Genomic DNA, 17,725 nt, shown 5'->3' on the forward strand with positions numbered 1-17,725 from the left:
GCTGCCACCTTCTATGAGAGAAATAAAAAGGAAAGAGAACTTTTCAATTTTCTAGAAATTACTTTGGTGTATTTACTACATTTGCTTTCTGGCTGGGAGACCTTGTGGTTTAACCCTTTTCTTTATGAAAGTTGCCTTCCTTTAGCAAGCATTTTGCTCTCTGAACTAAATATGAAAAACATTCATTTATTTTCAAATAAAAACATTTTATATGGGCAACTTAATTCTGATGGCTTGTTCTCCAATTTCAGATAATTCTTGTGAGATTAAATCAGTATTAAACCCAAAAGCTAATATTTATTATATTGAAGCTTACCAACTCTTAGATGTGATTGCCAAATTAGTTTTCTTTTTTTCTCTTTTCATCTGGTAATCTGGCCAGTAAATCTGTTGGGTTTTTTTTAGAACAAGCTCTTTTGCAGATGTAGCAGTTACAGGGATGAGACAAACCATTTGCCACTGACAGGAGTGCTTACAATGATCAATGATATATATAAACCCTTTATCCCAAAAGCAAAAAAAAACTGTTGCTGCAACTGCCTAAAACATGTTAGCTGGAGTTTGGTTTTAATTTGTTAGTGTATCTAAATTTGCTAGTACATCTAATACTCCCCTACCCCCAAACTGACAATGCTGCTGTCCAAAGGTGCTCCTGTGCGCCTCCATCCAGAGTGGAGGTACTCTAATATAGGAGGTATGTTACTGGCCAGATCACAAAGTGAAACCAGAGAGGAAAAAGGCTAAAAAAAAAGAAAAACTAATGTAGCCACCACATCTAATGATCAGTAAGCTGCAATATGTTAACGTTTTGCCATTGGGCTTAATACCACATTAAGCCCTTCTCCTGTTCACAATTAATACAATAAAGAGTAAATAAAGATGTGTACTAATGTATTCAAATTAATGAGAAAGCTATGGTCTATAAGCCAGGAAAAAGTAGCCAGTCGTGCTCTTTCATCATACATTGAAACTGTCACAAAGCACCATATGGATCCAAATGTCTATTTCTTCCAGCTCAAACCCTTTTTCATCATGTAGCATTATAGCAAGTCATGTTTCAGATCTTTTCAGTATCTTTTCATGTATATCAACAGAACACATTAAGGCTGGCAACAACAAGAAAGGTGTTAAAACGTTCTCTATTACAGTTAAGAGAGTACAGTGGTGTCATTTCCTCATCCCTAGCCTGCTGACTGCACAGTGATGGAGCAGCAGCAGACTCATAAGGTCATCTGTTTGCTCACTATGTTCTTTCCTTTTGTCAGCTTGCTCCTTGTTAGCATATTTGCAGGACACCTGATTTGTTCCAACTACTAACCCTCCCCCTCCCAATGTGATAGTGCTGTAAATTCTTGTACTTGCACTAGTTGTTTTTTTTAATGCAATGATTTTTTAATAAATACAGAGCTGCATTAGTCTGCATCTTTAATATCTTCCTGGAGTTCAACTTTTAAAATTGGAAGTAAAACTTAAAGTCACGTTATGATCAACATTATGCATAAAAGGTAATTTCTTCAATATTCTGAAAGACAGATATGGCATACAAGAGAATGGATATCCATGGTTCTTCAAGTAATATCCTCTTGTTATATATTATGCATCCTTATGCATCCTTTACATAAACCTTCAGAATGAGGAAACAAGTAATATTTGGTGTCCATAACAGTGGGGCTTCATGGTCTGTGGCTGTTTTTTTTTCTGAGTATCTGAAAGCGGACCTAAACCCTGCTTTCCTTTACTGCCCAGGAAACTGTCATCTTAGCGTCTATTTGATATGCAGGTTCCATAGTGCTGCACATCTGATCAATTTTGACAACAGCCATTTGATGGTTTGATAGTTTGCTTGAGATCACAAGTAAATATGACAGTTACATTGGTGGGTTTAATGTTGCTTTAAAAAAGAAGTATAGGAATTTAAAAAAAAATACATACTTACCTACATGGCTGCAGCATCAACCCAAGCATCCGCTGTCCCCAGCCAACTCTAAGACGGAGAACCGAGTGATCATATGATTGCTCTGTTTTCGGTCTTCAGTGAGCAGAGAGCAGTGACTATCACTCACCGGCTTTCTACTCTGCCCTCCAGTGCTCACTGGAGCACTGAGCTGTGGAAGGGGCAGCTGGCGGTCAGACATTCGGGCGGATCCTGACATTATAATCGGAATCTAGACCAGCTCTGTGATGTCAGCCAACAGAAATCTTTAGCCCGCTGTAGGGTGAATCTGGGTCACAGAAATGCAGAACTAATTGCACTTCTGTGATCCATAGGAGAAGTATGGCCAATAGTGCTTTGGCCATACTTCTCCTTTAAGTTATTTTCTGTGTCCTAAGCCTGGAGGCTTTGTAGAGCTTTGAGTGGGATAAAGCTTCCATTCCTAGAACTGTATCTTACCTATTAGATTATTGTGAAAAAAGAGGTGCAGCGCTATATAACTAGACACAATAATAAATAAACCACTAGTGATACACAATAGTGATAAACAGTGACTGAAATTAATAACGCCACTAGATGGTGGCCATAGAGTGAGGAGAGTGAAACAGTCCAATGAAGGAGTGCTCTTGAGATCCGGGACGATCTTCAAACGTCCTATATGAAGGACCAACAGGTGATAAAATATGAAGACTGCGCACTCACCAGATACGCAATCTTTATGCGCATTTGTGTAAAATATCACTGGACCTCCTGTATCCTCATCCTGGTCTGGTCAGATCTGGTCAGCATATCCCTCAAGGCCTGGTATCCACATAGATGTAGCTTTTCCGTAGATTTGGCCGGCTATTAGATTATTAGTCTCAGCTGTTCATAGGCCCTTATACAGTATGTGTAAGCCGTCTCATGTTCAGGGCTCTCACTCTCTCTGCTACGGAAGCCTCCTGCTAGGTGAAAAGGCTATCTGCTGTCAGAACACTAAGGGCTCATGTACACTGCAGCTGTTAAACTGACGTTCAGGAGCTGTTCAGCCCCTGAACTGTCCCTAACGTTTTCCTATGTGTCCATGTACAGATAGTCGTTTACAGACATTTACAGGCAGTTGAGTTTACAGTCATTTTTTTGAACGCACCAAACTTGCGTTCAGGAGTAGACTTTACCGGCGGTTAACTGCATTTATAGGCATTTGCGTTTAGAAGCGTTTCTTTAACTGTTCCATATCCAGAAGGTGTCCAGAGCCTTTTTTCATCATCAGAAATACATGCAAAGCAGTTTCCATGTATTCAAATGGACCTAGTACACCAGCGCAGTCAGTTGCAGGTTTCGCGTGAAGGAAAAAATGGTAGAATGTGCTGCATTATGCTCATGATGGGATCCATAGTGAATACAACCAGAAAAGTCAGGTCATCTCAACACATGCTGCTCTCTCTGCTTCTGCTCTCTTTATTCTCTCAAAATGTCTGAAATAGTTAATTTTTTACTATTTTTCAGTGCATTCTGGGCATTTGTGAAGGTCTCCTGAGGTTATCTTTTAAAAAGCTTCTAAACGCAAACGAGCATAAATGCGGTATGCAATCGCGGCTAAAGTGACATTTTTTAACCTACTTTTCCAGCAGTTTCCATCATTAAGAAGAGTTTTCCAAATGCACTGTGTACATGAGCCCTAAGAAGGTTCACATGCTTCTTGTCTGTTTTGAGGAACCTGTTAAGGGGTACTCTATAAGTCAGGAACTGAAATGAGTTTAGTTAGTAGTTTGGATGTTTTATGCGATGGACTTGCTGTAGAAAGCCTTAAAAACTGTGTTCTGCCCTGCTGAATAAAAGTGCTGGTCTAAGCTGCTTAAGCTGTTCCTAGGTGTCTCCTGCATGGTTACAGCATGGTTACAGCTGCAAATACCAGGTGAGCATGCCCCCCTTACAAAATATATACACATACAAGGTACTGTATATTTCCTGAATTAGCCCTACATTTTATAGCTGGATAATATAACACTATAGATATAGCTGGCTTGATTCCAGAGATGCAATATTGACACATGTGCCAATTCACATGTAACTAATGTTGCATAACAATCCATTTGTGCTCCCTCTGGCAATCAAAGGGTCCTTACAACTTCTGATTTCTTTTATTTTTTGGATAAATTCATGTTCTAAAAGCAGGCTGATATTCCATAGCACAGCACAGAACCTACCCATGACACAAGTGACGACAGTGATGCTGATTATATTAAATTGCTGATGAAGATTTAGACTGGCAGTGCCACAGGGAGTGGGATATATCCTTTTTGAGGCTATATATACACATCTGTCATCATCACAAACACTAATTACATAGTAGGAAAATGGAAGAGTAGCAAAATGTTTTCAACAGCACTTTTACTTATGATGGGAGAGGGACTATCTATTTAAAACAGTGCTGTGTGAATTCTAGCACAGCTGCTGGTGTGAATAGGCCCTAAATCACTGGACAACACGATTGACAGTGGATTTATACTGTGGGGCTTTTTCTTTTTAGATGTTTACAGACATGTGGCGCACTTATTTATTTTTTATTTCTTTGTTAATGAGCAACCGGGGATACTATGTACCCCTTACTCATTTACATCGGGGGAGCAGATACAGTATCTATGGCCAAATTTCATCCTAGCAACTAAAGACGCTTGATGATGCAGCAAGTCAGATAGTCCCCCTAATTTGCTGATATCATCTATCCCTTTCATCTCCAGCCTGACTTCCTCTGGCCCACCCATTTCAGTCATTGGATTTCAATTCTTTGAATTTGGAGACTCAGGACTAAATTATGGACATTACCTAAGGCAGTCTGCATGCAAATGCAAGCTTCCTAGGAACTTCCAATTCTCCAAACTGACATCTACCCCATCAAGGCATTTTGGTAATTTCATAACTCCCCCAAAAGCCAGTCCGCTGTTTGCATCAGGGCTAGGGGGTCTTGAGAGGAGTACTGAGGCAATGTGCTGTGGTGTCATATATTGAAAACGAATAGTATTATTTCAAAATGTCATTAGCATGTTGATGAGAGTGAAAGGGGAAACCAGGTAGGTCAAAATAAACTTGGAACGTGAAACGTGGAAAAAAATTCAGCTTTCCATCCAAATCAACAAAACAGCTGATTTTCCACTGGTGATTACAACAACATGAATGTAAATAATAGGAGTACTGTGTTTTCTACACTGTTTTTCTCCACTCTGTAACACCGAGAATACTTGATTCATAGTTGACTAATTTTCTTTAACCCAAAGATGCCTTTAGCAAGTATGTGGCAATGAAAAAAGTTATAAACTAACTTTTAAAGAAAATTACAACCTGTCATCAAGCATTACTGCATCATGTGAGGGCGCTGTTGGCTATGCAAATAGTAACTGGAAAAAAGGCAGTTATTTGAATAACCGCTTAGAGAGGGCTGTCACACTCAGCAATCAGTGGCTTAGTTGCTAGCATTCTTGTCTTTCAGCACTGCATGGATTTGCATGTTCTCCCTGTGGTTGCATGGGTTTCTTCCGGGTAATTCAGTTTCCTCTCAAACTTCAAAGATATGCTGATATTTTATTTGGCTTCTGTCTAAATTGGCCCCAGTTTGTGTGTTAGTGTGTGGTATGCATGTGAGATAGGGACCTTAGATTGTAAGCTCCTTGAAGACAGGAACTGATGTAAATGTACAATACCTAAAGCGTTGCGTACATTGTTGGTGCAAAATCAATACCTTATTAATACCCTAATAAGTAAATAATAAACATTAGGTATATGAATTTACAAAAAAGTTAGTTTGTAACTTTTCTCTTTGCCACAGGTTCACCTTAAAGAAAACCTATGTATGTTTTGTTCATTCACTGCAAAGTAACAGGTTAGCTTTAAATTGATTTTAAAGGCTGAAGGTTTTTTTTGCCTTCATGCATTCTATGCATGAAGGTAAAAACCCTGTGTGCTGCTTCCCCCACAGCCCACCCCACAACCCCTTCTTCCACAATACTCACACGAGTCCCCTCTTAATCCAGCGTTGTGCACAAGAACCTTGGGTGTCCCAGAACTCCTTCTCCACATTAGTTAAGACAGCAGTGGAAGCCATTAATTCCCACTGATGTCAATCACAGCCAGCAAGCCAATGAGGAGAGAGCATGGGTGGGGCCAAACCACGACTCTTATGGATGCATAGAGCAGGGCTCGGGAGCGAGCACACACCAGTGCCCCATAGCAAGCAGCTTTCTATTGGGGGCACTGGTCAAGAGGGAGGAGTCAGGACCCACAAAGAAGAGGATCAGGGTTATTCTGTGCAAAACCACTGAACTGAGCAGGTAAGTATGACATCTTTGTTATTTTTTTTTTAAAGCCACACCTTTAATATCACGTTAATCCCTTACCCCTCCCTGACATTAATACACTTTTTCTTTATCCTTCCACTGCTCCAATTACAGCCAACAGCATAAGAAAATACCTAGTACTTTCAGGTATTGGAAAGTGTTTTACTTACCCCATGTGACAGTATAGCACCACTTCCTATACTTTACTCTAATTTATCATTTGTTGTCTATGGTATTTAATTTCAATGCGTCTTGCAGTTCCACCATGGCATTATTGTATCTCTGTTAGTGAGCTGGTTTATTCCTAAATGTAATTTACTCTCTGCCATTACTTTAGATGTAGGCAAAGCCTCTACTTAAAGTGGTTGTAAACCTCTAACATGAGAAATGAGCCACGCATATCCTTCTATAGTGTGTATTCTTTGATCTGTGTACTTTGAACTGATGTAGAGGAGAGATGTCTGCAGCTAAACAGGAACAGCTGAAGCTGGCCATAGATGGAGCAAAATTTGGCTGGTTCAGCAGGGACTGACTGCTTTTTGATCCATCCTTGGTCATTCCAGCTCAAGAGAGTTTGATCTATTGATTGTTCTCTCAAACGGGAATTTGGGAAAATGTTCATTCAACCAGTGGCCGCAGCCAGACTCAGAGGAGTCCTCACTGCCAGAATACAGTGAGAAGGATTCTTCCATCCACCTTTTTTTTATCAGCCCGCTGAGCGATGGAAACACAATGATCCATCTATGGCCAGACTATGTAGGAGGATTTGTTTAATTGTTCATCTCTGTGTATCACCAAAGGTTAGTCACTTCACTGGGTATATGAAGGGACTTACAATCAGTTTAACTAGTTCAGCTCTTTAGACATACTAAGGATCAATAGGTTGTACTGTTTCTTCAGCCAGCTGTAAAGTGAAAGTGATCCTGTGTATATTGCCCTAGATCATTTCCACAGTGCAGGTGGGGGGGGGCGTAACCACCAGAAGAACACAGTGATTCGTGCTAGTGGCTATAATAGTAACATCCAACAGATTGGTTGTACCCAAGTTGATCGATCGATGGGTACATTCAGCCTGCCCATACATGGTTCAAATCTCAGCTAGTCCCTGCTAAAACAGGCAAGATTCGAACTGTCTATGGCCAGCTTTAAAGTGCTCCCCCTCTTCTAAATCCTATACTAACTACCCTGTGGAAAATGCCTATACATACCTATTCTCCGGTCATGTGATCTCCCCAGCAGCAGCCTTCAGGGGAAAGGAGAGAGAGCCGACAGACGGAATGCCTGGGTGGTGACGCCATTCAAAAGCTTACTATGGGGCATTCGTTGTCGGCTGCTGTCTACTTGTAGGGTAGTTAGTATAAGAGTTAGAAGGGGGGTTGGGGCTATTTTAAGCTTAGTTAAAGTATAGCCTGGAATTCCACTTCAATTGTACCAGTGAATGGACTGCAAAATTGTAAAAGAATATTCTTTTAACTGTAGTTGATACTGATCTTTCTAATTTACCTGAACCTTGTACTGTACGTTTGTTCCTGAGGTGGGAGTTAAGACAACACTTTAGACTCTAGGTGGCTAAAACGTTTAATTGTAAAGAGCCAACATGCCAATCTCATTATGAATCGTTGTTAGGAGTAGGAGGAGCACATCAAAGTCCTGTATTGCCAGTCATAATAGGTATTACATGAATGCACACTTCCCACACAGTTCTCTTTGTACAAGGCAGAGGTCTGTTTTCAGACACTGTGCAGGTGCAAATCTAACAGACAGATTAAAAGCCCTCCCTTCAATCATTTCATTTGTTAGTGACAGATTTTCTATGCATTTTGTTAAGATACCTTACGTAAACCACTAAGCCAAGTACTTCAGATGTGTCATTGACGTTTAATGGGATCATTCAGTTTAAATCTTTTCTCAAATGTACACATTTAGCACAGTCCTGAGGCTTTTCTGAGCTCTAGTATAATATGTTCTGTATACCTCTCTATTTGTCAGAAGAGATTCAAAGATGTTTCATGGCAACCTCTGCTGAATTATATTTTAAAAACATCTGTATCCAGGAGAGGAAATTGAAATGCTGGATTTCAAAGTTGCAAAGATTAAGTCTAGAAGAGAAGACAAAATACAGACAAAATGCTGTGGTATCATCTGTTACAACTGAAGTGATGGTAGAGATCCACAGGTTATAGGATATAGGCAAGATCTTAAAAGGCAAGGTTAATTTCTTGCCGTTTATCTGCTCATAGATAATTATTGGATAGTGCGGATGACAGAATTAAAGCCCATTTTCAGACAAAATAACACACACACACACACATTTACAATAAAAAAAACCTCTATTTCCCTTTTTAAATAAATCGAAATCGCTGTTATGTGACTCATCATGACATCTCTTCCATATGTAGTGAAGTCCATTGATCCACTGCTGCAGTTCAGGCCTGCAACCGACATGTCTTGTTGCTGCTCCTTATTGTGACAACATCTGCAGAAATCTTTAGGAACCTGTGAGAACCCTGTCATTGAACAGGCAATGGGAAGTATCCAGATAGTCACCAGATAGTGATGAGGGCACCCAAAGAAGGACCCTTCCACTCTGCAGTCCAGTAGAATGAAGACTATGAACCTGACAGGCCACGTTAGATTACTTGTGAAGTATATTCAGGTATATACGGAGCACAACCAGGTCTTTTTTTAATCTAAATGAGGGATATGGTAGAGGGGTGGGCAGGGGCGGACTGACAACTCATGGGACCCCGGGCAATAGGAGATAATGGGGCCCCTGTGTCCTTGCCCAAATTCAAAAAAGCCTATGAAAAAGGTACCAGGGGCATTTCATGGGGCCCCCTACCGACCCCAGGCCCTCGGGCAGTGCCCGAGTTTCCAAATGGTCAGTCCGCCCCTGGGGGTGGGTAATGTTTTGAGAGGCGGATAGCTCAGAAATCAGCTTTAAATCGCACCCCCAACCTTTTTATGCCACATGGAGACAATTATAAGCCAGTGGACCAATCTTCAAGAAGATGCAGGTAAATGTCCTTATTAATGATGATTCTGCTGCTATAACAGGACTAGGTAAAACTAAAACCATTTCTGCTAAAACACAAGATAAAACATTTCAGTATCTGGCCTCCATGTTTTCCACCTAACTCTAACTGAACTATAGAGTTTCACCAAATGCTTAAACGGAATAAAAGTCTTGCAATAGGCTTATTATACATACATCTGTACTATGAAACCTCAAACACGTTTAAATAGATAAAGGCTCACATAACAAATATAAAGTATTACCTTCTAGTGAACCAGGGAAATTAATGATTTAACTACATCCAGTTTGTGACATTTCTGGCACTTTTGTTCACATGTAACAATCAGGTTTTTTTGCTAGAAAATTACTTTTGAATTTGAATAAAATTCAAAATACTAACAACAACTTACAAAGCCATCCACAACTCTGCCCCAGCTACATCACCAACCTGGTCTCAAAATATCTACCAAACCACTCTCTTCGATTCTCTCAAGACCTTCTGCTCACTAGTTCCCATGTCACCTCCTCCCATGCCCGCCTCCAGGATTTCTCCCGAGCTTCTCCCATCCTATGGAACTTCCTACCCCAATCTGTCCGACTATCTCCTAATCTATCCACCTTTAGACGATCCCTGAAAACCGTTCTCTTTAAAGAAGTCTATCCTGCTTCTAACTAGTAAACTGCCTTTTATTTCCTCCATCAGCTCATCCCCCAACAGTTATTACCTTTTGTATCACTCAACCCTTCCTCCTAGACTGTAAGCGCTAATGAGCAGGGTCCTCTATTTCCTCTTGTACCAAACTGTATTGTAACTGTTATGTCTACCTTCATTTTGTAAAGCACTGCGCAAACTGTTGGCGCTATATAAATCCTGTATAATAATAATACTTAGAACCCCCAAGCATTATACATTTTAAAAGCAGAGGCCTTAGAGAATAAATTGGTGAGACCTCTGCACTTAAAAGCATTCAAAAAACCAGGATCGGTGTTTCTGAATGCTTTTATTCTTTAAAAATGGCGCTGTGTACTTCCGAGTAAACCAGAAGTGATGTCAGGTCACAGCTTCCGGTTTACTATAATGGAGAGCCGATCAAAACTGATCCCGACTTTGTTCAGCTGGCTGGTGTTTCAGGTCTCCTGGTGGGACAGGGGAGCACGGGAGAGTGGCAGAAGGTGGCGGGGGGACGTCCTCTCCCGCTGCTTGTAATAGCAGTCTAGTGGCTGGAAAGCCACTCAGATTGCTATTACAAGAGAAACGGTACTGGGGTGGGGAGGCATCACTCCGATATTAACACTCCGGTATTAACATTCCGGTATAAAGTCCAGCGGCATACCGGTATGTCACTGCACAGGGAGTAGTTAAGGAGACTTGGAGACAGCATCTCCTTCTGGTGCTGCCCACTTGCATAAAAACTACTCATAGGCCTCAATGGGCCATACCTGTACCACTGAAGAAAGCCTTTATGTAAGTCTATAGGAAGCCACTGCATAGGTAGTATCAGACAGTGAGGCTTTAAAAAGAGAAGGAGGCTTCCACCACTGTTGGAAAGAAGGGCATTAAGTTTAGAATAGTATAGGGGACCGAGGCGGGGAGTTTTAATCATAAAGTGAAAAGGAAAACCCCAGTAAAAAATTAATAGCCCAATAAAAGATATAACAGCTAATTTTGCTTCAACACACACTTTCAATCCAGAGCTACCCCGCAATGCAGCTTTTTTTGACAAAAGATATCCTTAGTCTTTCTGGTTGAATGATGGCCAGCATCATTCAACCCACTTCTTTTAAACCCAGGCTGCCATGTAACTTCTCCAACCTGTGATTGGACAGTGAAAGAGAGAAGCAGCACAGTAAAGAGCTCATCATTGTAGCTCTGCTTTCTCTTACAGTCAGCATCCTTCTTGTCATCATCTGAACTGATTGACTACTTGTGCTGCGTCTTCCTCTCCCACTCAAATTTAATGATGTATTCAGAATGAATGCATTAATGTGTGCCTAATATAGAGTTTGGCTTTAAAAGATTAGTTCACCTTTCAACGAAAAATAATAAATGCACATTTTTTTTTCAGGTAAAAAAAATGTGCATTTATTATTTTTTGTTTCTTGAGCTTCTAAAGCATTGCACCAGCAATCAGCAGATCGCTGGTGTCATGCATGTATCCTGCAGAACTGTCAGTGTATCTGTATGCCCATACATCCCGTGTGGGCAGGCAAATACTTACTGACAGGAAGCCTCAACGAACTATCACGGCACTCCACAGCACCATGGTAGTTCATTGAGAACTACAAGCCGACAGCTGCAAAGGCTGTTGGAACCTGTAGTGTTCTCATTCACAGAATTTTTTTTTTAATTGTGACAGCTAGTGGGGGGGGAGATCCCTAGCTGTCACAATGGGGAGCAAGGAGGAGTCTCCTCTGGATCCAGCGATGTGCACGAGAGGACTCCCTCCTCATTGGCTGAGATAGCAGTGGAAGCCATTGGCCAATGAGAAGAGAGAGAAGGCAGGGCTGAGCCACGGCTCTGTGTGTGAATGGACACGCAGTGCAACAGCTCAGGAGCGCGCTGCTTGCTCTGGGGGCACTCAGCAGGAGGGAGGGGCCAGGAGAGCCAGTGGGGGACCCAACAAGAGGAGGATCAGGGCTGCTCTGTGCAAAACCATTCCACAGAGCAGGTAAGAATAACATTTATGTTATGTAAAAAAAATCATTGACTTTAAAACTTTCAGTGTGCCTTTAACTTTAGTTTAAATTACTATACTTTCTAAAAATGTTTTCATTTTTATATAATCTATAAATCTATCATGATACAGGCAAAACCTAAACATAATCAGATACAATTCATTGGTGCACCTCATTTTGGCAGTTTCTGTTCCATTCCAACATATTACACAACACCTTTTTCCTAACATCTTCAAGAAGTCTTTTCTCATTATATATATCATCTCATATGTTTCTACAGCAAAAAAAGGTCAAGGGGTACAGGAAAAACCCCCTTAAGGAAGAAGGCACTATGATTGAGTTTTCATTTATTTTTTTCAAGCTTAGAATCTATATTCTTTATTTAGCCTACACTTTAGTACCACCATGCTGGAATTTTCTTTTCATTCTACAGTCTCGATACACACGTAAATATATATATCCAATTAGCATTTAACATTGTATTAAAAGTAAAGATCTATCGTAGCTAAAGCCTACTATAGTTCACACATAGGTGGAAGTCAGACTGATTTTTTTGTTTAGTTCCTTTGACAGGAACACCGATGTTCAAATTACTCAAGTGTGCAACCTGTGTGTCAATAGATGAGAGGAAAAGAAGAGCAGGTAAAAAAACACACCCAACAGCAGCTTATGGAGAAAGATATGCCAAATGATATCGTAGTATTTTTGATAACAGAGTGATTTCACTAAAATGAACACCAATTGAGAGTTTTGCTCATTGAACTGCTTTGACACAATAGGGCTGATTTACTAAAGGCAAATAGACTGTGCACTTTGCAAATGAAGTTTCTCCAAAGATTAGTAAATGAAGGCAAGCTCTGCTGACTTCCATTATCCAGTATGTGCAAGCAAAAAATGCTTATTTCCTTGCATGTGATCTGGTAATCTTTGTAAAGTGTAGATTCACCTTTGGAGTGCACAGTCTATTTGCCTTTAGTAAATCAACCAATGCCTGCAAAAATACTTGCTATTTATTTAAAGAGTGTGTTATTTTGTGTGTGTATAATTAGGGTAGGTAAAGCGTTACTGAAGGCTTAATTTGTTTTTCTAAAAATAACAAACATGTCTATACTTACCTGTTGTGTGCAGTGGTTTTGTGAGATCCTCCTCTTCCCGGGTCCCCCGCAGGCTCTCCTGGACCCTTCCTCCTGTAGGGTGCCCCCACAGCAAGCAGCTATGGGGGCACCTGCTACTCCATGAGTCGATTCATATACAGAACAGCGGCTCGACCCCACTCCCTCTCTCTTCTCATTGGCTCACTGGCTGTAATTGACAGCAGCGGTTGTCAATGGTTTTTTACCTTCGTGTACGTAAAGAATGCATGAAAGTAAAAAACCTTGTGCTTTTACAAACACTTCAAGTTTATTTTTTTTCCTTTCCTTCATATTTGTGCTTTTGTTTTCCTTTTTTCAGACTGTATTTGACATTTAAATGTGCACTATGACTTTTTTCACTGTCTTTTTTTCTTTCTATGACAAAATAAATATAAAATATTGGGGTTAAATGGGGAGGGGTTATGTTGCTACAAGAACAGATCCACTATAATTAGACTTTCTTAGCCCTTAGGAGCTTTGTGCAACCTTACAAACCACCACCTTCCCCACTGACGTCAATGCATTTCCCAAACTGAAATTTCAGTAAAATTAATACTCTCATATTCAACAGTTGCTATTAACTATTCTGGTCAGTTCCCATCTTTGAGGTACCTTTAATTGGAAAGTTGTAATTTTAACTACTTCTGTGGGTGTGATACATCTTGGATATTATATTGTTCTAAAGCATTGTCAGTGGAGGCCAAGGATACATGCATGCATACACAAGCAAAGAGTCCCATAAGCTGGTTCAATGCAGACTTACTTGCAGAAGAAGGTTCAGTATGAACAGGGGGAGTAGAGGGGAGGAAGGATGGGTAGCCCACAAAGAATGAACGTAGGGAACGTTCGGAGAGAAGAGGTGAGCGCTGAGATGGGATATTCTCACAGCTGCCCACACTGTTGTGAATCTTGAGGTTCAGAGGCTTGTTCTTTTTCTTTGCTCTGGGAGAAAGATTGAGGAATAAAATAAAAAGGAAGGAAAGGAAATAAGAAAATGTTAGTGGAATTATTAGAAAAGCTAGAATGAAAGCATTAGTTGCAAAGGTCAGCATTATTAAAAAGAGACTAAATAAAACATTTAAAAGCATGCTAATAAAATGAGTTAAAAAGCATTTCTGCTGTGTCCATGTGGAAAAAAAACATATATTTTAACCACTTGCCCTCCAGAGGATTTATCCCCTCCCCTTCCTGACCAGGCCATTTTTTGCAATACAGCACTGCGTTACTTTCAGTGGTATTTGATCACTTGTGCATTTTTTATTATTTGCGCTATAAATAAAAAAAGACCGACAATTTTGAGAAAAAAACTATATTTTTGACTTTTTGCTATTACCTCTTTGGCGGTCTAACTAATCAATATTTGTGAATGTCAAAGCAGTACATTGTTTTGCATTGAAATTTGTTGTTTTATCTTGTAGGCTTGTAATTCTTAGGAATAACTCACTCAAATCTGTCCAAACAAGAGCCTAGTAAAAATTCCAGGTATGATAAAGTTTGAAACAAAACCATAGATTATAATATAATAAATAATTATAAAAAATAATAATAATACATTTAATTCAATAATGTAATCAAACCAAAAACATAAAAATTTGAAATAGAGCGCCAAGTTCGCACATCACTGAGTTCAGTCACAGAATCGTTTTCAGTGTCTGATGACGAATTTCCCCACAAATCACTATAGCTCAATTCTGCAAGTGGTTCTAATTCACTATCACTGTTTTCTAGCTGGTTTAAAACCACTTTTGACATAAAGGGACGCTTTTTTGATGCCATGGATGTTCTCAAGTTTCCAGGCAGAAAGAACGATAACAGTGCAGGCAGGGCACTGGACAAGGCACTAGGGACAAAATTTAGATGAAATGGTTTCATACAGTAATGTAATACTAACAGATTACAATGTATTGTGTGTGTGTCATATTTTGACTTTTTTTAATCTCCCACCGGTTCCACCCCCTGCGACCCAAAGCTAGCAGGGAACGGAACCCAGAAGACGGATACCGGCATCGGCCAGAAGACATGGCCAGAGGACACAGCGGGAGAACATTGCGGGATCGCAGGACAAGGTAAGGATCGCGGGATCGCAGGACAAGGAAAGGATCGAGGGATCTCAGGACAAGCACCGCAGTGTAATCCTGAGTGTGGCTCGGGGTTACCACTTTTGGTACTGAAAATTAACCCCGGGATTACCGCTAGGTAACACCAATACAGTAATCAGTACTAATAAAAAGCACTGACACTGTACTAATGGCACTGGGCATGAAGGGGTTAACATGTGAGGCAATCAAAGGGTTAACTGTGCTGTTTTACTATGGGGGCTGCGTGTGTGTGTCACTGTAAGTACACTGCTCTGTATGGCTCTGCTATGCAGAACAATACAAAGCAGTGTGCAGGAGCTGACAGGGGAGAGATCTGTATTGTTTACATACAGGTCTCTCCCCTGTCCAAGATACTCGGTGATCACCGGGTGATGGTGCATAATCACTGAGCGGGATCCGGTGATTGTCAGCCGAGGCCGCAAATGGCGGCACGGTGTGCACGCCCCCTATTCGGAACTGCATAATCACGTATATATTTGTGATTTCGCACACTTATGTCGCCCTGTAGCAGTATTTCTGCTATAGGGCAGCACAGAACTGGTTAAAGTTTCCAACCTTACGTGAAGTTTAAGTGACATGTAACACTAAAAGATGTATATGTAAAAAAATTGCCGAGCTATTCATCCTGTGAAACTGCATGTACACCAAATGTTCAGAAATATACCAAATTACAACCATAAATAAGTGTTTAGTGCCTATCATCAGTTCCATAGAGTGGCCATAATGTTGTATTTTCCTGATTCACTCTATTCTGTAGGAATAATTAACATTCAACCAGGAGAGAAAATAGTCTAATAACACTTTTTTCTCCTATTCACACAGAACGAAGGTGTATGCAGTTTCACAGGACAAATTGCTCTGTGATTTTACATCCTAAAAAAAAACAATACTATAAGAGATTATTGCACACAATGCAAAGCAAAACATCATGGAGATATGCAATTACATGGGTCATTAAAGAATAATGAGCTTTTAGATTGCAATAACTCAAAAAACATATTAAAAAGTATACATTTAACATATCTTTATATTCAAATTCTGCTACAAACGCATCATTAAAATAGTCCCAAAATATAACAATACTGTCCAAGAAACAGAAGGAAAAAATCACAGCATAATAGTACACACATATATAATAAATAAATATATATATATATATATATATATATATATATTCTTATATTTTTAAATGTTTGCTCTACAAGAAACACAGTCACATGTGTATTCTAAGAAATTAACCTATATTGTGTTTCTAATCTATTTTTGGCTTTCGACTTCCACGTTGTTATAGGTTATATTTCTTTATGGAATTTTTTGTTATTTTTGTGCAATTTTTATGAAGCTTTTTTAGATAGCATGGTCAGAATATCAGAACCCTGAGATGTTAAAGCAAAGTTCCACCCAAAAGTGGAACCTCTGCTTGTTTACCTCCTCCCCCCCCCTCCACTGCCATATTTGGCACCTTTTGGGGGGGAGCAGGTATCTGTTTTTGATAGGTACCCGCTCCCACTTCTGGCTCAGTTCGCTGTGGCAAAGTGAGACAGACATTTACTCCCCTCCCTCCTCCTGCAGTCTCCTGGGAAGCTTCACAGGTCCCAGAAGACTGCAGGACCAATCAGGAGGCGCAGCACGACTTGCGCATGCGTGGTTGGCACCCATCTGTGAAGCCGCAAGCTGTCACAGCCTGGTGCCCACAGTTGAGATGCCAGCACCATGGAGAGAAGGAGAAAGGACGGCTTGGGTGAGAACTGGGACAAGTAAGTGTGTGTTTATTAAACGTCAGCAGCTACAGTTTTTGCAGCTACAATCCAATAGTACAAACGAAACCAGCACTCAAATCTTCACGCAGTCTAGAAGGAATTCTGAATGTCAAACGTTGAAGTGCGGTCCTTCAAAGATTGGGAAATCTTGGTACTGGTGAACAAAAGCAAACAAGGGTACACTCTTATCGTGCATTACCGTGGTACACCACATATTTATTATAAATACAAATAGATATATCTATATGTTTTTATAATAAATGCGTGGTGTACCAGTTTTTGTAGCTGCTGACGTTTAATAAACACAAAAACGGCTGGAACTCCGCTTTAACTCGTATAAATGTGGACATTTTTTAAATTTAAATGTTATCTTACAGTTTATAACTTATTTGATGATCCATGTAACTGCATACAGTATCTGAGCTGCATGTACAGTTGCAAGAAAAAGTATGTGAACCCCTTGGGATTACGTGGAGATTTGCATGAATTGGGCATAAAATGTGCTCTGAACGTCATCTAAGTCACAACAATAGAAGAACACAGTCTGCTGAACATAATACTACACAAACATTAGATGTTGCCATGGTTTAATTGCACATAACATGTAAACATTCACAGTGCAGGGAGGAAAAAGTATGTGAGGCCCTAGCTTAACGACTTCTCCCACAGCTAATTGGAGCCAGGAGTGAGCCAACCTTGACTCCAATCAGTGTGATGATATTGGATGTGTTGCTGACAGCTGTCCTGCCCTTAAAAAACACACACCTGTTTTGGGTTTACTGGTTTCAAGAAGCA

General features: G+C 40.2%; 1 protein-coding gene across 2 annotated transcripts in view; it reads right to left on the reverse strand.

Moving 5' to 3' along the window:
• KSR2 (kinase suppressor of ras 2) overlaps positions 1-17,725 on the reverse strand; it is a 645,462-nt gene that overhangs the window by 309,633 nt on the left and 318,104 nt on the right. For both annotated transcript variants that reach the window (XM_089677203.1, XM_089677211.1), the window contains exon 5: positions 13,835-14,013. In XM_089677203.1, the coding sequence (XP_089533329.1) occupies positions 13,835-14,013 (179 nt within the window). The remainder of the gene's footprint in view (positions 1-13,834; positions 14,014-17,725) is intronic.

This window comes from Staurois parvus, unplaced genomic scaffold (assembly GCF_062004578.1).
Source record: "Staurois parvus isolate SC_StPar_1 unplaced genomic scaffold, SC_StPar_1.0 ptg000014l, whole genome shotgun sequence".
Taxonomy (NCBI): Eukaryota; Metazoa; Chordata; class Amphibia; order Anura; family Ranidae; genus Staurois; species Staurois parvus.